Raw genomic sequence first — 27,615 nt, 5'->3', positions numbered from 1 at the left:
ATGTTTTCTTTGTCTCTGTGTGACTAATCTGAAACTCTGGTGCAGTGCCGCATCACGGACACTTGATTGACTGGCGACGTTATTTTCCGTGGACAGCTGGTGGCGCTGTGTCACATTTTCTCCTGAATTTTGCTCCAGTAGCTGTTAGCACTTCCGGGTTCTAATGTTTACAACTGGCAGCAGCACGGAGCGCACAGAGCTGTTGAGCTGGCTCATGATAAAAACATCTTGCATGTTAAAAGCAACATGTGCTTCAAGTGCTAGGATTGACTTACACTCACGGTAGGTTGTGCCTCAGGAATACTTTAGTCGTAACGCGAAGACATTTTGACACGCTAGCTCGCAAACGTAGCCTGCTCCTTAAGCTAACAGCTAACGCTAGCTAGTGGAAGTCAGCACTAGCGAGTGAGCATGAATATGCCGTGATGAAAGTGTTTCAGCGTTTGTTCGCAGTGATTTTTCATCACTGTGGGCAGAGTTAGATGAAACAGTACTCTATATGCATGAATGCAACTCTATTTTAAATATGATAACTAAACAGTAATGTATGATCGCATAAAATGACGGTTTGTCAAATAGGGAAGTGACTTCACTCTAAAGATGAATAAAAAAATATTTCGAGACAAAACTACTAAACCATGTACAGTCATTTTAAGATAAGAAATTGCTTATTTTTTGCACATAGATGAGACTCAGATAAACTCAGTGGAACTTACGTTGCAGATCTTCCCAGTGGAACAGGCAGCAGGACTCCATCATTGGGATCAGCTGCTGAGAGTCCATACAGAATAGGCAATGAAGAAGAAGAGCAGACGTCCAAGGTCCAGCAGGACACAGACAATAGTGAGTGGCAGTGAGGAGAAGAGGCCGTCGGGAAACAGAGGAAGACCTCGAAAGCCTGTCCCTGTAACCACAGACGGTTTCCACCATGATGACCCTGCAAAAGACGAGGCCGCCAAGTTGGACCTCAGTGTGACGGCAGCTGACAACACACAAAAGCATCCAGAGAGCAAGTCCAAGTCTTCAGGTGAGTCCAGACCTAATTTTATTTACCCTTGACTTCCACACAAAGTAAAATTCTGTTGTTGGTCAGGTGCTGCTGTTAAAGCCAGGTTTATTTTTGAATGGAGTTTGGTATGGTGTCTTTTTCACTTAATTTAAGATAACATATTTGAACTGAAGGTCCCCTGCTTGACTCATTTCGGTTTGTAGACCCATCAGAAATTGTGGCCATTTGCTGGTTTTGGTCACGACCCACAGTTTAGTAAAAGGCTTATCCATTATTTGTCCCTGCAGGTAGACTGTCAACCGCTGTTTGTCGGCTCTGCCATGGGAAGTTCTCTCCACGCAGCCTGCGGCACGCCTTCAACAAGTGGCCTCAGGATTCCATTGATATCGTTGATGACGAGTCAGACGCCATGGCCCAGTCACCCCTCTTATTCCACACAGACTTCCAGCGACTGGTCGGGGTCCAGTTGGATCGGGATCCCCGGTTATCCGAGTTTATCTGCAAGAAATGCCACAGCAAGTTCTACAAGTGCCACAGCATCCTGATCAGGTTTCTGCAGAGAGTCAACCTCCCACCAGTTGGGAAAGATGACCTGAAAAGCCAGTGAGTGCAAGTGTGACTTTAAGAGTGTGTATTCATGCAGGGTTTTCAGTTGTTCAAGCAGAAAACCTACAATCATAAGCAACTATTTTTTTCTTTTTCAGGAAGTGTCCAGAGTCCTCAGTAAACCATGGCTCAACAAGTAAAGAAAACCATTTTTTGCTTCTGTTTACAGAAATTACATAGAACACAAAGTCAAGTTAACTGATTGCATTACTCTTTGAGATGTTTTGCTCTTTTCTTTTAGTGCCGCCATCCTTTACCTCAGACCCTAAGTGCCTCCACAGCCTGGTTTCCTGGGCTCACCACCATGGAGAGGCCTGTCGCTCCTGCCCCGACTTGAAGGAGGTGCTGGAGGACCAGTGCTGGGGTTCCGTTAAGGCCGTTTGGGGTTGTGTTGATGGTCACAGATACATCATGGACACTCAGTGTGCAGCCGCTACCAACCCAGGGTACACGATGAACTTCAGCAGCGGAGCGTTAGGGAGTGGCAATGGTGATGGAGTGATGTCAGAGGAGGAGGAACAGGAGGAGGAGGAGGAAGATGGAGAAGAGAAACCCAGCGGGAATGGAAGGACCACAGCGGGAATGATAAGCAGTCTGGCTCAACACAATCCACCTGCAGTGACTCAGAGCTCAGCACTGGCTCACTGGACCAGTAACACTGAAGGTGAGACTGAGAGCTTCAGAAGGCGTGAAGCAGCATCAGATAGAGAAGTGTCAAAATGTTTGAAGGGGACCCAACAAATCCCGCTCTTTTTACCCCTCTGAGGATCTGTGATGGATGTTTTTCGATGCATTTTTCGGTTCAGTATTGTTGAAATGCAGTCTCTTACTCTGCAACAACTTGCATTTGATAAGCTGGTCTTTGTGTTGGTCACTGAACCCCCAAACCACTTGTACTTGTGTCAACCCCCCAGAAGGTGATCTAGTGATTTTGGATATCTGCATTCATGCAAACAGATGAACCAGCCAGACAGTTAACAGTACCTTTGTTACTCCCTGCCTGCAAACGGTTCAGCTCAGACATGTCAATAACGTGTTCTTCTACTGCAGATGCTGACACGGATGTTAAGCTTATAACTATCTTTCTGGCTTGAGGCGTTTCTGTGTGAATGCTTGACTCACACAGCCTTTGTTAGCTTTTACAGGTCACGAGGAGGCACTGTCTCCTGCTCCGGCCCAGCTGGAGGACAGAGCTGCAGACAGTGATCTGTCTGACAGGTTGGTCACGTTGTTCACCTTTCTCACCCGATTGTGAATTTCCTCTTCTCTTACAACCACTGATCTGTGGGACGAAAACTCAATACCTGCAGTCGTTGGGTGTGTTTCAGCCTTTACAGTGATGGGACTGAGAGAAAAGGTCAAAACATCAACAAGAACTCTAACTGTGTGTGTGTGTGTGTGTGTGTGTGCGTGCGTAGGGTTATCTCCGAGGATGACTTTGAGGAAAGCAGAAAAGGAGTTTTATCAGATGATGAGTTGTTCGAGCCGTATTCAGACAAGAGGTGGGTATCGGTGAGGGTGTTGTTCCTTCTGAAACAGCACAGATGGGCTGAAAATGATGCAGAGAGAAGCCCAAGCTCTGTGTTTAGCGCACCTTTCTCTCCCCCTCCCAGAGCTCGCAGGGTGACCGTCCCTAACAAGAGAAGACGAAGCCCGAACGCACCTGAGGAGCCCAAAGTCAAAAAGAAACCCGGACCCAAACCTGGCTGGAAGAACAAGTTCAAACCGAAAGGGTGTGTGGGCACATGTGACACAACCTCCATTCAGCACAAGTTAAATGTGACATTTAAATGTGTAACTCATCTCAGTTGGAAGCAGATTGTAGTTTGTATCAATTAATTGTCGCCAGCTGATATAACTTTATTTATCATTCATGTGCATTAACAAACCACTGTTCTGTTTTTATTTTCAGAGAGGAGCTTCCCAACATCTACAAGTGTCCATATCAGGGCTGTACAGCTGTCTATAGAGCTCCTGATGGTTTGAAGGTGAGAATCCAGACTCTGACATTTCACTGTCCTTTAAGTGGTGAATGTTCTTTAATTAGATCAATAGTGTGTACGCTTTTACTCTTATGAATGCTTCAGTACTCAGCATTTATGTTCAGCCTAGAACAACTTTTCTCTTCACTTTCCGGAGTAAACGCATATCTCATATGAAATATATGTGTATTATTCATATCAATATATAAATGTATAGTGTGTCATCTGAATTTGCATACAGAAGATGTTAAGAGAACAAAAACACTCTCATATAGTAATTTCTAATCCAGTTCTTGTGCTCCATACTCCAGACTGGGTGTGGACGCAGAGGTCAGTGTCGCAGGGCTTTTCTGCCATAAAAAATATTCCATGTGGTGTAACTTCTTAGTAGCTGTGTCCAGGAGTGCGTGAATCAGTAAAAATGAGTCAGTGTTTGACACCTGCATAAACTTGCAGTATGCTCTGCCTTTTCTTATCGGGTGGGTCTTTAGAAGCACATCAAGGAGCATCATGAGGAGGTGAGAGAGCGACCCTGCCCACATCCTGGCTGCAACAAGGTTTTCATGATCGACCGCTACCTGCAGCGACACGTCAAGCTCATCCACACAGGTGAGCTCAACAGAAGGAGCTTTCTTTGGTTTTAGACAGTGTTGACATGTGATGTTCTTACCACCTCGAAGCCTAATCTTTGTCTTTAATGGGAAGGGATGTGCCGTCTTAAACTGACTGTACCACCAGTTCAATGAAGAAGGCATTCGTTCTGGGTGTAAGTGTGTATTTTCTCAAGTTTGTCATCTGTGTTTCCAGAGGAGCGGAACTACATTTGTGACCAATGTGGCCAAACCTTCAAGCAGAGGAAACACCTCTCTGTTCACCAGATGAGACATTCAGGGGCCAAGCCACTACAGTAAGTACTGATGATGTAATTTGCTGCTTCAAAGTTTCAGGTATGTTTTCCTGTTTGAAAATCGGAAGCAAGGACTGGAGACACACACCTCAAATGCTGTTGTTTTTTTCCCCCTTTAGATGTGAGGTGTGTGGCTTTCAGTGTCGCCAGCGAGCTTCACTAAAATACCACATGACCAAACACAAGGCAGAGGCCGACTTGGAGTTTGCGTGCCTGATGTGCGGGAAACGCTTCGAGAAGGCCCACAACCTGAACGTCCACATGTCCATGGTCCACCCGCTGACTCAGGCCGAGGCTCAGAGAGGCAGCAGTCAGCAGCAGCAGGCGCCGCTGTACTCCGACCTGCACACCATCACTCTAACCGGGGAAGTGGTTCAGCAGGACCAGGACAGATGACGGCAAGGAGTCGAGGTCCACGTCTGCTGCACGGGTACATAAACTGTGGAACAGGGACCAGTTCTGACCACATGGACTGTAGTTTTCATTTTTCCACATTCAGGTCATGGACTTGGGCTGAGGCCTGAGGGCTGTATGGCTACGAGCTCCACCGGCCGATACAAAACATGTATCTCAGTTCTCTTCCAACATGGCAATTTCAGCTCAGCTTGTGTCGTAACATCAATGTGAAACTATTGACTTCAACATAAATGAACATTTTAGTGGATGTTGACCAATCTGTTGATAATACTGTCTCATGGACAGCTCTTTAAGGTTTTCAAGAATCACTTTTCAGTCCAAAATTAATCAGATTTCTCCGACTAACTGTGCCACAAGTTTAGGTTTTAGCTTGTCTGGGGCAAACAGCGCTCTTCTTATGGTTTGTGACAGTAAAATATGTTCGTCTGTCTTAAGGCAGAATAGATTCTAAAAATGTTATACTGGTTTTTAAAGTCGTAGTCCTCAAGCTTTCAGTTGTTTGCTTTGGCAACACTCGTGGTTACCATGGTAACGGCAAATACCATGTTATGGTAGAGCAAACACTCACAGAGCAGCTACTTTGACAGAAACGCGGCAGAGGAGCGTGTGATGGATGTGATCACAGTGCAGTGCAGCCTGTCTCTGTATCAGCAGCTCACAGCGACTCCGTTACCCCCTACAATTTCAAGGTCACTATAACTAGCATCAAAAACTGGTGTGATTTGATGAAAATCTTGAGGATTCTAACTAACAACAACCACTTCTGGTGCCTCTGTTGAAGATGATTTTACACTACCTGTGGTAGTGTAAAATTTTTGTTAACATTTTTGTTAGTACACAGTAGCAGCCACATGCTAACGACTGCGTAACCCTACATAAACGCAGCGGTTAAGTCCTATAATGCAATACTCTTGTTACGTAAATATATGTAAAGCACTTGTATGTGCTGTGTAACCTCCTCACAGTGGAAATGGTTGTGCAGAATTATTTCTAAGAACATTCACCTCAGTTTTATAGGTCACTGCTTTTATTATTAAGTTATTACATTGCCAAGTACTCTTTTTAAGAGGTTACCTCTGTATTGTAAACAGTGAAAAGGGCTTCAGATGTACATGTAAGAAGGTCCTTTGTGCATTATGTACAAAAAGGCATGTAAATAAAATGTATAAAAGACTTTTTCTTTTTTTACAAATCTGAGTATCAACAGTTTTTTAAACTTTACTGCTAAAGTCTCAACAGTGACTTGTGATGACAAGAGGAACATGTTTGTGTTAGATGTGACGTTGGAATACACCTGAAGGCTTTACAGTCTGTTACCACTGAAAGTCTTGTAGTACCGTGGGTAGACTGCAGACCGCTTATCTGCCTGAGTCTCAGTCTGCAGCTGTTCAGAGGAAGTCCATCTCTGGACTGAGGCTGTGAGGGTCGAGGTGCATGGAGAGAGCTGCTGCCACCTCTGGGTCCAGGTCTGCACACTGGGACTCCAGCTGAACGAGGAAACCCGGCAGCAGAGACGCCAGACAGGAAAGAGTGATGAAGACCAGAGAGATGAGTGAAAGCTGCTGTCAAAGTTGATGTGTATGTACAGTATGTGTTGGTTGGTTACCTGTCTGAGCTGACTGGAGGACAGAGCAGCAGGAGATGTCTGCGCGATCGCTCTCAGAAGAAACTGCTTGGCATGGCTCAGAATCTGGAAAGGCTCCATCTGACGATACAATTCATAGATCTGACATCAGTACGACGTCACAGGTGTGAGTGACATCACTCTGACATAAAACGTCACCTGAGGCACAGTCACCTGACTGTCAGCACACTCTGAGGTTGGTGAAAGTGTGTGTCCTTCCAGGAAGAGCTGCATCAGACTGATGTAGCAGAGGACAGCAGTGTGGAGGAACCCTGGACAACATACAGCGCGCTGCTGCAGCTCAGCACTCTGCTTTAGGAACAGGCTATACACACACACGCACACACATTACAAAGTGTGACCGCAGTAAAAAAAACTTTTTCAGGACTATAAATCATCATGTAAATGCATAATATTGATAAATCTTTTTGATTTTTCTTAAAGTATACACATGAAAAAAACAAAAACAAAACAGACAATGAAAAAGAACCATGACCAGGAAAGTGTGACCTTTTCTCTGCAAAAGAATTATTGATCTGTAAAAACAAAGTCAGGCCTATAAAGCATTACATAGACTCTCCTGTGATAACACTCCCTGGTCAGATTCTTCTCACCAGCCACCAGCAGTATATTAAATATTTATCTCTTTTCATCCATTCTTAAGGTATATATCCAAAATATTCAGTCTTCATCTCTAGGAGCATTTCACATTTAAAACTGTCTAGTATCTTTCTCCAGTAGTCTCTGATGTTTTGCACATTCTTGTTCTTAAATATTTAACCTGATGCACTTTAATAATAGTTTTGGATTTCTGCAAACCTTAAATCTCTTGCTGAGTTAATCGATTAGTTGACGGGTTAGTAACAGGCAGTATCTACAGTGTGTGTGATACGAAACACGAAGCTCTTAAAAAACTAACCTGTAAAAGGCCCAAGGCATCATTTGAGTAAACTCATCTGATGCCACCATGGTAACCGAGTGGTAAACACTTTGTTCTAGAGCTGGGGGGAAAAAGATACAGCACATTAATCTAACAGTGCATAAATATACCAAAAGGCAGCAACCGTGATTGTGGTTTTACAGGATATGCACTGTACCGTTAGATTTAAAGATGAGCAGCCAGTCGGCACAGTCCACCAACACAGACAGAAGCTCTGTGCAGAACGTCCTGCTTTTCTGACGGTTCTCCTCCTGCAGAAATAACACAGCCAGAACAGAGTGTGTTAAAAGGCTTTACTGCCATACACGAGGCGTTTTAGGCAAACAAATTAGGGAGTGTGTATGGCTTAAATGAATTTGTAAAACCTTTGCGTTATCTTCAAGTAATAGTTCAACAGTTTAGGAAATGGGCTTATTTGCTTCCTTTCTGAGAGGCAGACAAGGAGATTGATGCCGCTCTCATGGCTGTACACTAAATATGAAGCTGGTTAGCTTAGCATAAAGACTGGACACACACACCTGGGTGGCTGTTCACACATTCACACAGAGAAGATCTGTGTGTGATCTAAGGTGTCTCCTGGCTATAGCTTTATAATCAAACATCCCCTCCAGACCTGTTTTAACTTGGATATAAAATACTTTGAATAGTAAGTTGTGTCTGGCCCTCCTGGATGTTTTATTTCTATCCAGTGTGGTTCTCTGCAGAGCATGTGTGTAACAAAGAGTTCATGCATATGATACGTGAGTCAGACCATGTGAGTATGCATGTGTTTCATTAGGGTTTATCAGTGTGAGCTCGGCCTCATAGACAGATCTGTCTCTCTAACTGGATATAAATGCCAACTGCTTTAGTCCATGCAACCTGAACCTGAACCTGAACCTGAACCCAGTCTGTTGGTGGATTAGGAGAGTGCATGGTTAATTACCTGAGGATACAGGAGCGCTGACAGATAGTCACTTACACTCAGGAAAAGCAGAAAAACTAGCACCTGGAAGAAGACGTGACACAGCAGCAGGTGAATACATCACAGGTGGAAAACACACCAAAAGTAACCTCTAACAAGTGTTAAAACTAAATCATTCACATCTGAAATGTACATTTTTAGAGAGCAGGAGCACTAAGAAGGCCTTAAGAAATGGTCCAGTGACACTGATTAGCATTCCGGTGACTGAATATCATGTTTATTTTTGGATATGATCAGAGATAATAAACAACGAACCCACTGTTAATTATGGAATACAGTTTACCCACCATTACTGCCTCGCATGGCGGCATTATACAAACTAACTTACTGCACATAAAGGTTAGGCTTTGGACTGACATGGGGTGGTGAAATGACATGAGTATGAGACAGTTCTTCACTCTCACCTGCCGATACTGAATGCCCTTCTCTGTCCGCAGCGTATTCAGGGCAGCACTGATGGCCTGGTTGTCCCTCCCACGGCCTCGCCAGGCGCAGTGCAGGCTGGCAGCGAGCAGCAGAGGTGTGGCTGCCGGCACTAGCAATGGGCCCTTTTCTAAACTGAACAGAGGACAGAGGTAACAAATTAGCTAGTTAATTAACTTATATGCCTCTGCCAGCCAGTTGTGTTGCAGTTTACATCCACGTCTGTCCAGACTCATTTGATATATGTATGTGAAATATGGCCACAATCTCCCCTTCTGTTCTGAGTTATGGTGTCCAATAATGGCCAGAAAAGTATTTTTGCAGTGAAGCTGAACTTTGACCTTTTGGATATAAAATGTTATCACTTCATCATTCTCTCCTATGAGGAATCTGTGTGAAAGTTTGCCTTTATTGGATAATTAATTCTTGAGTTATGTTCGAAAGTGAGGTCACAGTGATATTTGATAAACAAAATCGAGTCAGAGACTGAACTTCCACTGCATTGAACACTAACAGAGACACTAGGCATGAGACACTAACAGTGCAGAGACAGTGGTTTATGGGAATCAGGTGTCACCTGCAGGCCCAGTTCTGACAGTCAGTGAGGAGCTGCAGCTGCTCTGGTAGAGGCTCTCCATCACATAGTCGACTCCACAGTGACAACAGCACCGGAGACAGACGCTCCCACCAGTGCTAGGAAAAAAAAAAAAAAAAAAAAAAAACAACCACACACACACACACAATAATAACCATATTATATAATCATGATGTCATGCTATTGTGAAAACAATGCAGTAAGGATATACTGATGCTAAATAACTAGGCAGGCAGAGCACTGCATGAGAATCCAGAAAATGAAGCTTGAAAAGAGAATCAAATTCGCTGGCTGTATGGAGAACAAACAGTACCGCTGTGGAGACCAGGAGCAGAGGGCAGCGTAGACTGATCTGAGACCAGGCTTTGTTGACTTCATCTGCTGAGCGTCCACATCGTGCGCTGGCACATAACACGCCCTGCAGGGGAGACACAGACAGCACTCACTCTTCTTCTCTCTTGTGGACAAACAGTAAGAAATGTCCCTTAGCTTTGAGTCTGTCTCACTCTCAGGAGGTGTGCTGTTAGATGGCAGGGCAGCAAGCCGGCTGGAGAACACGCCTTCCTCTGTCACATGACCAGAAGGAGAGGAACGCAGACAAAGAAGGATGTGAGTTGTTGATTTTCACTAAAAAGGACATTTCTCACAGAAAAATCCCTGCACATTTCCAAACAGCTGATTTGGGACATAGCCCACCTGATGCTGGTTGACGTGTTCTATCAGCTTGCTACAGTCCAGAGTCGTCCTCCCTCCTTCAGTCTTTACTTTAATGAACAGCACGGCTGGGAGAGCCAGCATTACTCTGTGACACACACACACACACACACACACACACACACACACACACACACACACACACATGCAGATTTCAGTGGCTGTACATGAAATGACAGAGATGATCTACATGATACGTTTGTGTACCTGTTCCATGTGTTCACGGCGTGCTGCAGGCTTAGCTCGGTGCTGATGCTCCCTGACTCTGACATCACCGCGGAGGAGCATCTCTCAGACACCAACTCAAACAGGAAGTCAGACGCAACAGATCTGCTTCCACGGCTGCCAGAGAGGTCGGTCACTTCCATCTCATAGACAAGCTCCTGCACACACACGCACACACACACACACACAGATGCTGATTAAACATCACCTTCCTGAACATAGCTTTTTGCCTTCTAACTATGAATTAAGAACCACACCACGCTAATGAACTGTTTTCACTTGTGTCAGCTGAACTGAAGTCACACACATACAGTGTTGTATACACACTGTACACACCTGGACTCTGGACAGGATGTCTGGCAGACAGGTCCCTGTTTCTGACACTCTGTGATCCAGCTTCTCCAGGCTCTGATGGCTGCTGACAGAAAATACAGTGAAGAGTTGAACTTTTATTAAAGATTGAGTTCACCTTTATACACTGCAGGTGTAATAATTTATACAATTACATTTCACATATAAGACTTTTCTATGAACGCGCTGACACACCTTAAGTGCTGGTCCATGATGGCATGAAGCATATGAGAGCAGAGGTTCTTCATGTCTCCTCCACAGCCTCCCTGCTCCTCCGGGCGAGGAAGGAAGAGCTCCAAGCAGGCCCACTGCTGGAACTCCTGACTACACACACACACACACACACACACACACACACACACACACACACACACACACACACACACACACACACACACACACACACACAGTCATTAAAGTACACATACTGACTTTGTTGACTTTATTTCTTGATTTATCCACTCAATGTCTAATTGCATTTGTGTTTCCCATCTTACCGCTCTGGGTCTGACAGTGTGTCTTCATTTCTCTGTACTCTGAGCTCATTGGCCAGCCATTCTGTGAACGACAACTTGACAAACATAGCAAAGGGTGAGGATTTTGTTGTAGTCAATTACATCAATCCATCATTCGATTTCATTTAACACACAAATGAAAGTAAGAAAGCTACCGAATGCTAGCTGCTCACTAATGTGTAATGTTCTCCACCTTCACCATTCAACCAGGCTTCATTCAGACCAGGTTGAAGCAGACCCAGTGGACCCATGTTACCTGATATTCTGGTATGTGTCCGAGCTGATGGAAAGCAGGGTGTCTCCACAGATGCCAAGCAGTCTTCCTCCAGGTGCTGTTGGTGTCGGTGGCAGTGCTCCACAGGCTGGGCACGTCCTCCTCCTGGTAGTCACTCACTGGACCACCAGCAGTGATGGGAGCTCGTCTGGCCTCAGGCAACAGTCTTGGGATGAGGTACAGGAGCTGAACATACACACAGTTATCAAACATTTCATTTTTTCCTTTACATCTTAATGGTGTGAATATTTTCCTGTAGCCCTTTCATCACATGTCTGACATGAGTCTCATGACAGTTTTGTATAACACACACCTTTTTATAGAAGCTGCTGAGGATGTAGTCCTGCTGCTGCTGCTGAGGCAGTGAGTCCCCTCTGCACATCCCATAACACACAGCTGCCACACACAACCTGGATAGCAGCAAGGAGACTGGGAGTCAAGGTCGCAGCCAGGCCAGATGCCAGCATCAGAGACATTTCCAACGAAACGTCCGAAACGAGTCAGCTTCGATCTGTAAGCTCACCTGACACAGAAGAGCATGTTAGCGTGTGTGCTGCAGACCAGTGCCGAGCTGAGAGCTTCTCCAACAGGCACTGGATTAGGCAGAATGGGTGGGACCAGCTGAACTAGAGGAGCGTGGGACACGGAGGCCTGGAGGTGGACCACAAATGCTGCCAGACCGAGTAAATGACCGGCGCTCAGCAAAGACCCCTTTTTAACAGAAGAGGTTTGTCAAGCTTGTGAGTGAATGTAAAAACAAAACAATCCAGACAAGAAGTGAAAGAGAGAGAGTGAACAGATGCACAGTGAAAAAAAGGCATTTGGATTAATGCACCTGGTTATGACACAGGTCCCAGAGTCTTTGTATAAGGCTGGAGAGGAGCTGTGTGTTTCCAAGCAGTGCGCTGACAAACCTGGAGGCCCACAGGTTTTGTCTGAAGAGGCAAAAAGTCTGTGGTGAGTCACACGCCACAAAGAGACAGGAGATCTCATAAAACAATGAAATCCAGACCTGTTCACCGAAAACTGGATTTAACAGCTTTTGTGCTTGTTCCAGATCTTCTACAGCATGTGAACGGCCACTAAATATCACATTTCAATTTTTCCACATCTGGCAAAAATCAAATTCCTTGTTTATTATTTGTAAGACTTTCAAAGCACTTGTACTACTCACTTGTTAGGAGGGTTAGCTCGGGAAGCGTCTAACACGCACTGGCAGAAATTTCTCAGGATCATGTTGACAACCTGAGGACATGATGGAAAGATTCTTAACAGAATACACTTAATTACTGACATGCATACAAAGAGCCAATGAACACAGACTAATCAGCAGTTTTTAGAAGACATGGAATTTCATCAGTGATTACTTTGACGTGCAGCTCAGATGAAGGAGGAGTGTTTATGTGAAGTTTGAGGACTGACTGTCCAATCAGCTGATCGGGGTGGCCAGGGAAGATGACACTCAGAGTGTGTGAGATCCTGGACAGCTGGGCCGACATCTCTGTGGACACACGACCAACATGACAGATACAAAGATAAGGGATTCCAAGGTTGGGAGTGTGCGACATGACCGAACAGACTGAGGATGAAACTGAATTTTGAACACTGAATTTTACAGTTTCTCTCGTTTTTATTATTAAACTCCACAAGTACATCCGTGTTTTCTGCATCGTGGAAATCTCAGGGCCTTAATTAAGGTTAGGTTAGCGTGTGATGTACTGTATCTCCTTGCTTGATATCTGCTTACCTCCGTCATTTCCCTCAACAAGCAGCTCTGTGAACTCTCGCAGCTGAATCTTCAGGACCTCCAGAGGATCATCATTAGTGTCCAGACACACAGCACTGCCTGAAAGCACAACACAGCGTAAACGCAGGCATCTGTGTTTCATTTATATGACTGGTGTACAAGACTTACATCTGTCTTTGTCAGTGTTAAAAGATTTTAGCTCTCACTGCAGCCACACATACTGTCTGTGTGCTGTGCCACTCAGGAATATTTCACCCCAACATTCACTCATTTTCAAATATTGTCATCTCTGTGTTACAGAACCCTCTAAGATACTATGAGGCCAACATAAAAAAGTCGAATGATAACGTTAAAGATAGTTATCTTTGTCAGTACAGAACAAATGAGCGTTAGAAAGAATACCCACAATCCTGCTGCCTCTGTTTCTGGCAGGACTCCACATAAGATGAATACTGTGCAGCAGGGATTTTATCTGCTCTGAAAACAGACAAACAGCTGTCATAAAGTTGGAGAAAATACATAAACTGTCGCAGATAACTAGAACTGGTGATATAACATTAACAGTCTGATTCTTACCAGGCTTACAAACACAAACAAAAAAATGATAAGCAATGATGTTAAACTGATATTTGTTAAAACAATAAATTTGGGGAGATAACAAATACATAACAGAATAAAATCATCCAAAGTCAAGTCTATAAAGTCAGTGTAGAGAGACAGAATAACCATAACAGTGAGCTGGAGGAACTATAATGCACATTTTACAGGCTTCTGGTCATAACTCACTTTTTAAGAGCTTCAATGAAACTCATCCGAGTATCAGCTTTGACAGGCAGCTGGAAATGAAAGACAGGTAAATTTCTGTGATGTGATGTGATGATTTGTGATGAAATAACAAAAACAACTCACACAGAGAATGTGTCGATCCAACAAAGAATAGAAAATATTAAGGTGAAAGTGCTCACCACTCTCGGTGTCAGCAGAGCAGGGAGGAATCGTGCCAAGAAATACGGCCTCCGGAAAATACTGAGAGGACAGAACTGTCAGTGACCTGTCCATGTCTCTGTCTAAATCTGTTATGATATCTACATGAAACAGACTTTTAAAAGGACCCTCATACACTGATGCAGCCGATAATCTGACTGAGTACCTGGCTTCCATGACTGTGGCAGAGATTCTTCCTGTGCTCTCAAACAGAGATAATGCCTTCTCCACATCCTGGACAGCCTGGCACTGGAGCAGCACACACAAACATTACACCGTTATATTATTAAAATATCTAGAAAACTATCTTAAAATGCAACTTGTAAAGTAAGTAAGTAAAGCAAGTCATCACATCTGTCAGAGGTGTGAGGCTGGTAGTTGATTGATATAATTTACTGCATCAATATTTAACCAGGTGCAGAGGCGTCTGTGTTTTAAATCTCAGTTCAGACACTATGCATGAAATGTTTGTTTCAGTTCTCTTTGTCACCATCCAACCTCCAGTAAATCAAAGAGCCTTATCAAAATAAGAGCGCTTTGTACTGACATTTATTATCATCTCTCATTAGCCAGCATGCTAAGGCACCAAAGATTCATCAACAGGAGTTAAGACACCACTGGGTGTCACTGTTACCTGCACTGATGCTCCACCTGCGGCAGAAACATCCTCATATAAACCCATGTCCTCCACAGACTCCTGGACGGATGGGCAGACAGACAGGCAGACAGACAGACAGTTTTTTTAGAAAGGCAATCTCAAGGACAATAACTATTATAGTACAATCTATATGGAGGACTTTGACCTTTAACCTCTGCTCTTACCTTGAGGTCAGCAAGTCTGGTCTTGGCCAGAGAGACGTACTCCATCAGGAGGTTGCGATGTTTCACAGGTACATATGGAGGGTGCAGAATGTGAACCTACCGGTGAAAGCGACAGTGAAGGGTTAAAAATAAGCTTTCTTATAGCTCACACCGTCAACTCTAAATCTCTCAGCTAATGGTGTCATTCCGAGCCGAGCACAGACTGCAGACCAGCAGTGGAAGAAGGACTCAGGTCTTTTACTTCAAGACAAGTACCAATAACACTATCTAAAAATACTCCATTACAAGTAAAGGTCCTAAAATATTACTAAAGCAAAAGTACAGAAGTATGAGCAGCTGAATATACAAAAAGTATCAAAGTAAAAGTATTCATTATGGTAAAATGTCTCCTGTGACTGACTGGACTGTTAACGCTGATGCTGACTGAATAACGTGTAACTGGCCGAGGTGGGGCATCCTGGAAAGGCTCAGTCGTTCACAAGCGAGGATGGAGTGAGGTTCACCACGTTGTGAACACATGATTGCATAAACACGGACTCAGGAAAACTTTGTAAAACTGTTGTCAGTGAACACAGTTTGTTCAGTTTTACATAGCGTCCCAACTTTTTTGGAATCCGGTTGTAACATGTATTTCTGAATCCTGTTACTATTGGCTCCAATTATCCCATGGGGATCATTAAAGGTTCATCTAATATGAAAGAGACCATGTATCTTATGTCAAGTGAAATGACATCAATAATGTTTCAGTCAGACATATGCAGAACATCACCTTGAGGTACTGTGGCGGTTCAAAGGGCACCAGGTCAGAAAGAAACTTCAGCAGAAACACCAGAGATTTCTTACTGGTTGCATGGTAGCCACTGTTTCCACCAAAAGACATCTGAGAAGGCACAAAGGAATACTGCAGCTTAAAAGATGAGATCGGTGCAATCAACAACCCTATCAATCCACACAGACACACAATCCACCTTTGTTTAACAACCTTGAAAAGTAAGAAAACATACAGCACTTACAGCACATTTAAACTGATAATCATCAAAGAACAGGACATACACACTTTGGTCTAGACATCATTAATAGAGTTCAGTTAGTCACCATAGATTATATGGTGAACGACAGACCACAATAGCTGCTGGTCATGGTATTGAGAAAAATAAAGGTGCTAAATCTCAACAGCACTAATCCAAACATATCAATAAACTATCAGCTGGTGGTGAAAAGCTCATATGAAACCTTGAACCAGTCGCTGTAGGAGGGGAAGATGCCGGCTCCCTCCAGCGCACCCTGTCGAGCCAATAGGAAGGCAGTTATCACGCTCTCCAGGTCATAGCCTTCGAACGCAGAACTCAGCAGTCTGGCCAGCAGCTCTGATCGAGGCAGAGAGACACAACAGTCCTGACAATCTCTTTAAAACTGGAGTCATTACAAAGTCTTGTTTGCAACGGTCTGATAGCAAAAGTTGATATAGCTTACTGGTGTAAGAAGTTAAGCTTTTATTAATAATGCTAATTGCTAAATACTAAATCAACGAAGTGAAATCAGTATTATTAAGCTATTTCTTTTCTTTCATCAAAATGGTCAAATTCATTCTCAGCACAAAAAAAACGGCACTTGGCAATTTTAATCCCGCACAGCAGGTATCGGTAAAAGTCAGTTGCTCTCAGTGAGTTTACCTCTCAGGCTGGGCTGGGCAGAGGGGTTGTAAACCAGCAGAGTGGAGAGGAAGCACAGGACGTGTTTCCAGTTAACCTCATGGGTTTCCAAAATCTGCTGCAGGTGACACAGCAGCTGCTCCATGCTGAAGATCACAGCCAGCTTTTTACAGAAACGCAACAACGGCGCAGATGAGTCACAGCTGTTTGTTGCAGCTAAGAACATGATCACAGATAAATCGATACTCTCAGCACCGTGTTGAAGGCCGCACACCTGAAGCCTGAAGTGATTTGACTGCTGTCTACAGTTTAAAATACATGAATGACGCTGACTGTGTACACAGCAGAGGAGTGAGACTGGTTACCGCTGACATGATGTGCAGTTGAGCTTAATTATAAAGCTATAAAAAACAGCGTGACACAGATAAACACAGTCAGCCACTTGCAGAGATGCCAGCTAAAAGTCAGATTTCACAGATGGCTGTGAAGTCTAAAGGCAAGAGAGTCAGACTGAAAGCGGGAAATATTTGAGAAGCCAGAAAATGCATTACACATATACCCCATTTTAATCTTCACAAACTTCACAATACATGAGGGTTCATAAACCCACTCACTTGGAATAAATAAAAAACACTTACCTTACGGAAAAGAGAAGTCATCAACCAGCTGACTTTTGCAAACGTCCACTCGTTCTGCAGAGTGATGGCATCTGATACTGAGGACATATGATTTAGCTGTTACACCTCAGCTTTTTACAAAGGGTTTTGTTACATTGATCAAAGCAGCAAACAGTACATACTTATTTCAACGTCTTTCCAATTTCCTGACAAATCTGAAGTTGTCGGCATCATGTTTAAAGGTACAGGGGGTAAGAATTGACCACCAGTTGAAGGCCACCACAAACAAATAGGGTTTGTTGTTGTTTACACCACGGCCAAAAGAACCGGGCTCAGCAGCCTCCCAGTGAACACGGCCAGATCGGGACCAAGCACAGCGTCCGAGATCAATGGAGGTCGGTTTGACAATAGGGAAAACAGTGCAGAGGTGATTTACAGAGGCTCTGACCAGGACTCAGACGCGGCAGGTGGGAAGAGGAGAGGCGTGAACCTGGAGAGCATCTAAGGGAGGGTGAGCCATCACCAGTGTATAGAGGCTGAATAATCTGACTGTGTGAATTTAGGGTAAAGGCAGCAAACTCGCCGCCCAGATACATCTCTCAGATGAATCCACTGCGGATTATGCTATCTACTATCACCTCTTGAGGTACAAAGTGGTATTACGAGACAGGACGGGCTGCAGCCAGCTAGTTTGTTTTTTTTAAGGTTTTACACTATTCTGGCCACATCTTACACATTGCACCTTTAAAGGAAAACTTAAGCATACTCATTCTAAAACAAACAGCATCAAGCTGTTGAAATGGTCGGTAACTTGTCTTTACCTGTTAGTCGAGGCTTGTAAGTGAGAGTCTGTGTGAGGGAGTGAGTGAAGAAACGCCGAAGAGCATCCGCTGATGCTGAAACTCCACACAGTGAAGCGTCAAATATCTGAATCCTGTACGAAACACAGGACAGAAGAATAAGAAACAGAGACGCATAATATCATATATGTTCTCAATGCTGAGGCCATGACCCACTGTAGATAAAATATATCATCTAGAATATAACAATGTTGAAAACCTTGATGAAAAGCTTCTTTGAGTACTTCAGTTTTACAATTCGGACTCTGAGACTGAGAATAGATGTGCGTGGTGTTGCAGTGTGCTGCTTTCTTAGACTACCTTCACATTTAACTGAACAGCTTTCTGCTGCAGACAGGCTGTGAGTCTCAGTGTTAAGCATGCACCCTGAGCAGGGAGAGCCAGTTACAGTTACTGTTGCACTAAATTAAGCAGCCTGATCACAGGTGCCAGGTGCTCTGCTTCAGCATTTCAGGAGCAGACAAGTGCCAGGAGTGTTCACAGTCCAGTGTCAGAGCTTACTGATAACAGGCGTCATCATCCAGCCAGCTGCCGTCCTGCTGGATTTAAGGGTTCATATAAATGTGGTGAAGCTACCAGGCAAGGCAGCAAGTCTGCACAGTCAGTCTTGTGAAGGGCATCTTTTGAAGTTTGACAGCTACGGTAAGTTCAACTGGGCATGAGACCAAAACCGCACAGCTGAGGAGTGCACAAACATCAGCTGGACCCACAAAATCCTGCTTTCAGTGGTGACATGACAGAAGCCGACCAGCATGTTATTACTGTATCTTTTGCTCTTAGGATCCCGTAATCAGCTGCAGGCCAGTGCATTCAGGCGATCCTCATCAACTCATAAAATCAGATAACAGCATGTGAACATGGCATGTGCTTTTTAGTTGTCAGTCACTGATACACTAACTAGATTATGGCTGAAGCTATTAGTCTAGGAATAATTAGTCGACTGGCAGAAAATTAATCTTAGCGATTCTGCTAAATGAGCATCCTCTTAGTCATTCTTTACTGCTTCATTCCTCATTCATCTTTATTTTATTTATCTACTTGTTAGTCTGCTGCAGCTAGACACCTAAGAATTTCAATATACGTTGTGCTGAGTATGACTGTATATATCATGTGATATTGCTAATTGTCTGTTCATGTTCTCTGTCATGTCTTGCAGTGACATTTCTACTCAGGTCTCTTTCTTCAGACAGAGGCCTCAATCTCAAAATAACTATATGAGTTCATCGAGGTTAATAAGACAAATAAAAGACACAGAACCATAGCTCGGCTTCTGCTCCAGCAGGCTGCAGTGACAGACTCTTTTCAATGGTGTCCAGAAGCCCTGAAGAAGACAAAAAAAGACAAGAAAAAAACACTGACATGTTAAAAAGCAATACAAAATTGAGAGTACTAAAATGATACTTAGACATGGTAGCAGTTAAAGAAGCAGAAAATAGCCTTCTGGACCCAGATGTGTTAGTAAAGTGCTTTACTAAATAGTTCATCAGGACAGGGTAAGTGGGACCCTGTGCAGACTCACAGAAGAGCATGTCGTCCAGCACTGAGCAGCAGAGCACAGAGATCCTCCGGTCTGCAGCTGCTGGCTCACTGCTCCCCTCAAAGCCAGTTCCCACCAGGACTCCAACCACAGCTAAAACACAGGTAATCTTTTATTAGCATTACCCTTAGCCGCAGAATACGCCAATTGATGAACATCAAGTGACTGGGAAACTACAAAAATCCTTTGTTTGTTTACCACGTACAGAACAGACAGTAAGCAGGCAATGGGAAGGTGGGCTCTGAGCAAATATTCACTGTATTTAAAATTTTCTGAGGAGGTTAAATGTTGTAAGGATTCAAAGCATTTCAGGAAATGTGCTTCTCAACCAAGACTTTGATGAGACAATCAACAGCACTCTCATGTCTGTATAGCACCTATACGGCTACAGTCAGCATAAGGACTGAAAGTAAGGAGAAACGGCTAGCATGACTCTCTTGAAAGGTAAAAATATCCACCTACCACCTCTACAGCTCACCAGTTAACACGTTACATCTCATCTGCTTTATCCGTACAAGAACTTAAGTATCAAAAGACAGGTTGTGATTTTAATAGTGATTATGTGTTTGACTATTTTTTGGCAACTTGGTAACTTCCTGGAGTCTCTGTTGGTTTCCTGGCAACCTCAACATGACCACAAGACTTCCAGGAAGTTACTGTTTCCAGCTAAAACAGTGTCCTATAAAACATAAGAGGTGCTGTTTGGTGGATTCAAGACAGAAATATTCGATAAATGTTGGAAAGGATAATTTGAGTTTAATTAGAAACCTGGGGCTTCTAATTAAACACAAAGGGTCCAAAAACTGCAAATCCCTGAGTGGCCGATTCACTCGTGCTACACCTTGCTGGCCATTTTTGGATTGACCATGAGTTTGGTGGAATCAAGCATCGCCAAGATGGTGAAGGCCACGCCACTGTTGAGTGTCAACTTTATCCAAGCACAATGGTCGCTGCAACTAATCCTGTTTAGCATGTTTCAAGGCCTTTTTTTATCATTTTGAGCACATCCCCACAAACTACCTGAGGCACACTGGTTTGTTGATTTCTTTCTCTTAGAGAGCGTGATGTCTACTTTTTTTTCTTGACAGTGTTGATGATGCGTAACCGCTACGTGCATGCTGTGTTCGGGACCACAGGCAAGGATGTGTTAGTCTACTATTTTAGGTTATCTTCCTTAATTGCAGGAAAAAAAAGAATGTCTGTCGAGAGATTTTGTATTCTTGAGTTGTTATTTTTGTATTACTAATTGCCTCTGCAATGATCAAGCAGTCTTGCGGGTCACATACTGCCTGGAGTCTGGACGTTCTTCAACCCTGGTCAAGGTTATAGCCAGTTTAAAGTATTGTAATGAGCCATTTGTTGATGAATGATTAAGGTTACAGCTTCCAGGAAACACAACTCCAACTAGACAAGAGAGAGGAACGTGCGTCCTTACTTGAAAACACTTTCTGCTGAACCCGTCTGGTCTCGTCTTCTTCTTGTGGAGGCGTCCAGCTGCACAGAGCCTTCAACTGAGATGCCAACCACAACCTCACCCCTTCATCACTGAAGAGAGAAAAAGCAGCAAGAGGGCAGCGCTGAGTGAGGGGTGACAGATCATTTCCTGCAATCAGGTGTAGGTGTCAGCTATGCTTTTAACTTTCACTCTGCTTGAACTCAGATTGACTTGGATACCCTTCTTTGGTGCATGGTGCTTAAATCTGAGTCCTTCTGTGAACTAAACTCAGTGAACCCCTTCCCAATCTTGTAAATTTAGCCTGAAACACTTGCCCAAGGCATTTGAAGCATATGCATAGTTTTGGTGTCTTTTTGAAAGGGAGCACTCAAGTTTTATCTGCACCATCACTTTATCTGACACTGAGTAATAGCTGTCTGAAGATACTGAAGAAGGAGGTTTTTATTTCCACCTGAATATTTTTTGCAACTGATGCCTGCAGATGATTATATCTGGGACTTACTAGCTGGAAAACACAATGGGACCACAGCATGAGGCCTTACCCTGGTCCAAGTTCAATAAAAACTGATAACACCACAGAAAATGAATACTTCCGTATGTTTTTCTAATGTATGTCTCTGCAAATTAAGGATATTTCTGATATTTATCTAGACAAATATCTGTATTTATATTATATATTATATTATTTATATAGACTATATATCTTTACATTGAGGTCTTTTATTGATCGAGGTCCGATTGAGCCATGGCAGTCTGAATGTTCAAATTTGAATTTTTCATCATAGATTCTGTTGTCTGAATTTAACTAATCCAATCTGTGCAACCCTAAAAAATAACATAACATATCTTACCTCTCTAAAATGTATTTCAGAGTGAGAACGTTGTAAATGTGAAGATGGTACACCACCTCCAGTTTGGGTAGCCTCTGTAAAAACACCACAGTGAAGATTTCATTTTGTGCATCCACTCAATGATGAAGAAGTTTTCCCTGTTATGACAGTTCCAACTGTAAAGAGATACATAAACCTATTTTTTTTTTTTTTCTCTCTTTTATACTTCAAAATTAACTTCTTCAGTTGTGTTTTTATTTCAACTCATCTGCATAGAACTCAGACTAAAAATCCTAAGCAAACACGTTTTTTGAAGTTACTTTATAAACAGTAACTTAAAAGTGGCTTTTTAAAAAAGCCATTTGAGGCAAACTGTGATTTGTGACTTAACCAGAAAGTCCCCCGGAAATGACTGTAAGTTTATGTAATGTCCCCACAAGTGTGTTTGTGTGCACATGTGCACTCATGTTCATACACTGTATTTGAGGCCTAATTTGCTTCTCCAGTCAAGTTAATTTTATTGATATTGCAGAACAGCATGAATCACAGTTTGTCTCAATGTGCTGGTTTCTGAAGTTACTTTTAAGTTGCATTTTTCTAGTTAAGGTAACCCTAACCCCTCGCTCTAACCTAAACCTAACCCTAAACCAAGTTCACCATAAAATGTAATGATTTAAGCTATGGGGTCCAGCATTTTGGTCCACAAGAAGTTGTCAGACCCCATACTGTGTGTGGGCTTTCGGTGTTGGGACCCACACACACACACACACACACACACACACACACACACACACACACACACACACACACACACACACACACACACACACACACACACACACACACACACACACCTGATCTCTTCTGTACTCCTGCCAGAGCAGTTTAGGGCAGAAGACTCCTTGTGACAGCAGTTCTTTGCTGGATTCCAGCAGGACACACAGCTGCACCTGGAGAGGACAGGAAGGGGACACACTGATTTCATATTTGAATTGCTTTATGTGCTCTGAACAAGAATCCTGCAGATATGAAACACAAACTCAAGGTGGAGACTTCTGTAAAACCATAAAGGTAACAATCTGTCAACAGACGTGACGCAGAAACCTGTCCCTGTTTTGCTAATAGCTCGCTACAACTGAAGTCCCACTCCCGCAGCACACACCACACAATCACACACTGACTGGCTGAGCGCGGCGCAGGAGGACGGGAAGAGAGATTAAATGTCTTTCTCAATATCTGATGCTCATTTTTTCTTTCGTCTGCCTGGAGCTGTTTGACCACAACCCACAATTCATTCTAATAATGCTACTAAATGTTTTCCAAGCTGTCAGAAGGTCTTCTATTTCATTTGTGCATTGCATTGTGGGAGAATGGGGCACAGCAACAGAGAAATCAACAGTATTTAGTATGCCTATCATCTGGTTTCAGTGTGTTTTGTCACTTTTTCCAATGTAAACACACTGCTGCTTAGATTTAGTGCGTAAGTAGAGTGTGGGTCTGGTGAACAGTAATCTTGAATTTGAGAGGGGACGTGAAATACAGAGGCAGCTTTAGTCAGAAACCTCTACAAACAAAAACGCTTATAATCCAATGTAAACTATTATGGGATTTACTAAGTGCATTACAAATTTTATGAAAGCCAGTACTGATGTTGTAGACCAAAGATGATGTTTTTGTTTCAGAAAAACAAAAGTTCAGATGGTCCTTCAGATCAGGGGTGGGGAGCCTCCCGCCCGCAAGACCTTTTGATCTTCCAGCAAGGCAGCTCGAAAATCCCAAAAAGCAATAACTTTATTTCAGCGATAAAAAAGTAGCATAATGACAAAACAGAAGCAGATGCAGAGGGTCCTGCTTTCCAAGAGAAATCAATGGGAGCGTTGGACAAAGTAAAACTGTTCGAAAGCGTCTGGAATAATTCATAGAGATGAAGGAAAACCTGTCGCAGAAACTCAGCGCTAGCAAGTGTGTGTATGCTTTGGTCTTCATGGTGGACATTACAAAGTACCTCTCAGAGCTGAACCTCAAGCTCCAGCAGCTTCTCAGCTCCCTGCTTTCAAGTTTGAAATCATTTGAAGTGAAATTAAAGCTGCGGCAAGCGCAACTGGAAAGAGGAACACTGTGTATTTTCCTGCTCTGCAAGAACAAAAACCTGCTGTGACATCTGAATACGCTGCTGGGTGTGAAAACTCCTTCAGGCGTTTGGTGAGAGGTTTCAGGACAGTAAACAAAAGGAAGTGAATATATTTGGTGTTTAATGTGGAACCAGCTGATGTGTCTGACAAGCAAAAACATAAAATCACTGAGCTACAAAAGCAACAACCTCTTTTCAAAACTGACTCTTGCAAAGACTCAGTTTTGCTCAAGACCGACTGATCCATACCTGGAAAACCAGCTGCAAGTAGCATCGTGATCAGCATCATAGTAGTCCCAGCCATCGCACAGGTTAGTGTAATAAAGTGTTAGTGTGATAAATGTGTTCAATAACTTAGTATGGCCCGGGGCAGCAGCAACAAGGGGGGCCAAGGCCAACCCCCGAACGCTCACCTTAATATTATGTCAGATCTAACAATGAGACACTTACTCTCTGAGAGGACGTGAGCAGCCCTCTCCTCTGGTCCTCTTCTTCCTTCACCTCCTCAGTTCCAGTGATCTCCATCAGCCTCTCCAGCACCATCTTCACTGCCAACACTGCCACAGGAACAGCCAGCTGCGAGGCCTGACGTCTCAGCTCACACACTGCCCACGGACAATACAACACCTCCTCTAGTTTGCAGCATTTACTTTGTGCCAAAGTTAGCTTGTCATCATTTGGCACTCCCCATGTGAGCAGGGAGCATTTCCTTAAAGCCAGATTTCTATTTCTGCATTGAATTTACGTTGTAGGTACGCCTTTCATAGCTGTGTGCCACACGCCGTGGCCTGATGTGCACCTCACTAGAAATGTAACGACACTTTGCGGCGATGAAGACTGCAACAAGTTTGTATCGAGCTGCTTCAACCTGTTGAGACGTCGAGACACAGACGTATAAATCAGCCTTAAGTCTCCTTTGTGGCGTATACAGTAAAAGCAAACGGAAAACGGATAGTTGTCCAGGACACAAACAGCAGACAAAGATGGATGTGATGAAAAGGTTATGTGAATTTGTTCACGTCTGCCGTCAGTTGACTCAAATTTTAGATGTTGGAAAGTACTGACAATGAATGTGAATGTGTCTAGCAGCAGGTATCGCTGGGCCACAGCGTGTCATATGAGCTGTCATTTCAAATTTTTCACCTTTGACAAAATTGATGTGCAGCTCAGAGGCTTTTTCTGAGACGTTGTCGCAAACACTCACCCAGCAGTGAACGTGAAACGGCAGATGAGACGCATTCAGACTCTGCCTGCTTCTGCTCTCCACTCTGAGTGTGAAGAATCCTGCACACATCTGGATTCTACAAAAAATAAACAGTAAAGATACATTAATATGATATTAGTGAAAGGTCACCAACTCCTGAATTTGAACGTACCACTTCACTATCAGTTCCTTCTACACAAGTCCCTTGCACAATCAGCACTAAAAGAGTATCATAAATGTGTAATTCATCCCGATGCACTCTCACCGATAAAATGCCTTTTTTTAGGCTGGTTTTATGCTATAAAGCAACCTTCATTTGAGCCAGAATGCAAAGTAGCACGTAGGGTAAATGCAGTATAAAGGCCTGTATAAGCTGCAAATCTTAGCATACAGTCATAACATTATAATTTCCTTTTAGAACCCATTTAGAGGCACATCTTTAGTAAAAATGAAGTCATTACATCATCTGACAGTCATGACAATGTCAGTTGTTACACGCCTCCTCTCACATAAGTCTAAAATGTTGTTGTTATGGCAGTTTAATGTTCATCAGCCCAGCAGGTTCACCCTCACCCACCTCCACCTCCCTGAGCAGAGCGCAGAGGTTCTGCTGCTGCTCCAGCAGCTGGATCGCTGCCTCCTGCAGCCGCTGACCGTCATCCTGCTTCGGCCTCTTCGCCACACGCCCAGCTGGGAATAGAAGAGCAGGAACACAACACAATGCTCAGACTCCTTCAAGAGTTCATATGGACACAAATAGCACACTGTGCCAAACACTGTAGAATGTTGCTTCTTCGTTGTACTAAAATTATGGCAAAATTTAAGCTAGCTGTAAAAGTTGGCCAACCTAAACCAGGACATGACATGATTTCCAGATACCTTTAGAAAGTTATTTTGTTTAAATTAAACGGAATTAGAGATGCTTCTCCATTAAGGGTCACGTCGAACTTAAAGCAACTCAGCAATTCAATATATTTATGCTATTGACTGAAGGGTGTTAATTTAACACTACAACAAATGAACGAACGTCAGTATTTATCGGGACAATATGTACACAGTAACACAGCTGAGGTGAATGGACTAGGTTTATTAAAGTTTGAGGGTGTATTTTTCATTTAAGACTGTATTCGCGTGTTGTTTAAGCTGATAACCAACAAACTCCATAAGCAACGTTAACGCTGTCCTACTGTCAACACACCGAGGAGGTTCGACAGAGTCCTTTTCTCGGAGACAAATCCACTCGACACACTCAAAGACATTTCAGGTTGGCTGAATGTTTAAACACGCTTCCAGAGAAAGTCGACGGTCGGCCAAATGGCCTTTTTTCATAAATGCATTTACAGTGTTACTAAAAATTTATTGCGCTGAACGTCAACATTAATTCGCGGGCTTGCTTGTTCAAGCTGCAGCGGAAACGCTTCAGCTAACTTCCTCCTCCGCGTTTTCTTCTTCTTCTATAGAGTTTTTGGCGGTCGGATCCTTATGAATTGTATTACCGCCACCTACTGGATTATAACAACTTCACAGTGAGTGAAAACCATTTAGAGTGTGCACTAACCGTGATCCCATTTCCACAGGGGAGCCACTAGCTGCCACAGGGAGTGCCACTAGGTGGCAGTATTGGCCCATATAAATTACAGAACGACACAAACGAGCAATAGAATCTAACAATTTAAACATCAATTAAGACATTAAAAAACAAAAATGATCACTAAAAGCATAATAGATATAACCATAAGACTTGGCAGGCTAAAATGAAAACAAGGATAAAATCTCTATGATTAAATGTGAGTAACACAATGTTACAGTTTAAAAAAATGAACAACAAATTAGAAAAAAACAAACAATAAAGCTTCTGTGCTCTCAAGTCCAAATTGAGAAAGAACAATAAAACGTGGTCCTGTACAAAAAATACCTCTAATTGAAATATATTAATAATACATTACTAGAACTTTATTTTGGTCTATCAATATTATTGAGTTGTCAACCACCACATATAAATTACATATAACTCTAAACATTTTTCATTGATAAAAAAAATAAATAAATAAATACAATTAACAGATCCTCACTCTATCAAAATAAAATCCTCTTTTTTCCCTAATTTTTCCCCAAAGGACTCTGGCAGCTAGTGGCACCCCAGTGGTATCTACAGCTACAGTGAAAAACAAACAGGTGGAGCAAGACTCTTTCTCATATTTTAATTTTGTATTTATTAAGTTTTGAATA

General features: G+C 43.1%; 2 protein-coding genes across 6 annotated transcripts; one reads left to right on the top strand and one right to left on the bottom strand.

The window, feature by feature from the left end:
- Window positions 1-143: 143 nt before the first annotated feature.
- On the top strand, window positions 144-6,110 carry znf276 (zinc finger protein 276). The gene is made up of 12 exons (XM_070972644.1): window positions 144-282; window positions 724-1,027; window positions 1,297-1,612; window positions 1,714-1,751; window positions 1,857-2,279; window positions 2,752-2,833; window positions 3,034-3,117; window positions 3,229-3,348; window positions 3,528-3,603; window positions 4,089-4,206; window positions 4,405-4,504; window positions 4,624-6,110. Exons 2-12 carry the CDS (start codon window positions 796-798, stop codon window positions 4,898-4,900), a joined length of 1,866 nt encoding a protein of 621 aa, XP_070828745.1. The 5' UTR covers window positions 144-282; window positions 724-795; the 3' UTR covers window positions 4,901-6,110.
- Window positions 6,065-26,807, bottom strand: LOC139337849 (Fanconi anemia group A protein-like). Of its 5 annotated transcripts, none has more exons than XM_070972638.1 (42): window positions 26,585-26,807; window positions 25,964-26,076; window positions 25,387-25,483; window positions 24,633-24,787; window positions 22,906-23,001; window positions 22,073-22,146; window positions 21,201-21,310; window positions 19,748-19,858; window positions 19,486-19,549; window positions 18,190-18,302; window positions 17,390-17,466; window positions 16,773-16,914; window positions 16,333-16,466; window positions 15,869-15,979; window positions 15,100-15,195; window positions 14,912-14,974; window positions 14,444-14,526; window positions 14,259-14,319; window positions 14,080-14,129; window positions 13,700-13,770; window positions 13,294-13,392; window positions 12,914-13,047; window positions 12,721-12,791; window positions 12,382-12,481; window positions 12,070-12,257; window positions 11,860-11,956; window positions 11,529-11,732; window positions 11,255-11,328; window positions 10,953-11,081; window positions 10,743-10,824; window positions 10,389-10,564; window positions 10,164-10,269; window positions 9,974-10,033; window positions 9,781-9,885; window positions 9,450-9,565; window positions 8,854-9,007; window positions 8,411-8,473; window positions 7,643-7,736; window positions 7,465-7,546; window positions 6,720-6,870; window positions 6,528-6,626; window positions 6,065-6,408 (listed from the first exon to the last, which is right to left on the bottom strand). In XM_070972638.1, exons 1-42 carry the CDS (start codon window positions 26,643-26,645, stop codon window positions 6,310-6,312), a joined length of 4,365 nt encoding a protein of 1,454 aa, XP_070828739.1. In that variant the 5' UTR covers window positions 26,646-26,807; the 3' UTR covers window positions 6,065-6,309. The 5 variants fall into 5 exon arrangements, with proteins under 5 accessions (XP_070828739.1, XP_070828740.1, XP_070828741.1 ...); XM_070972639.1 differs by having other exon boundaries at window positions 6,193-6,408; window positions 7,465-7,540; window positions 26,585-26,772; XM_070972640.1 differs by having other exon boundaries at window positions 6,193-6,408; window positions 7,465-7,540; window positions 10,743-10,821; window positions 26,585-26,772.
- Window positions 26,808-27,615: the final 808 nt, after the last annotated feature.

The sequence above is a fragment of the Chaetodon trifascialis genome, chromosome 10, assembly GCF_039877785.1.
Source record: "Chaetodon trifascialis isolate fChaTrf1 chromosome 10, fChaTrf1.hap1, whole genome shotgun sequence".
NCBI classification, from domain to species: Eukaryota; Metazoa; Chordata; class Actinopteri; order Chaetodontiformes; family Chaetodontidae; genus Chaetodon; species Chaetodon trifascialis.
The sequence above is the reverse complement of the archived record's forward strand: the minus strand, read 5'-3'. Positions and strand labels throughout refer to the sequence as shown.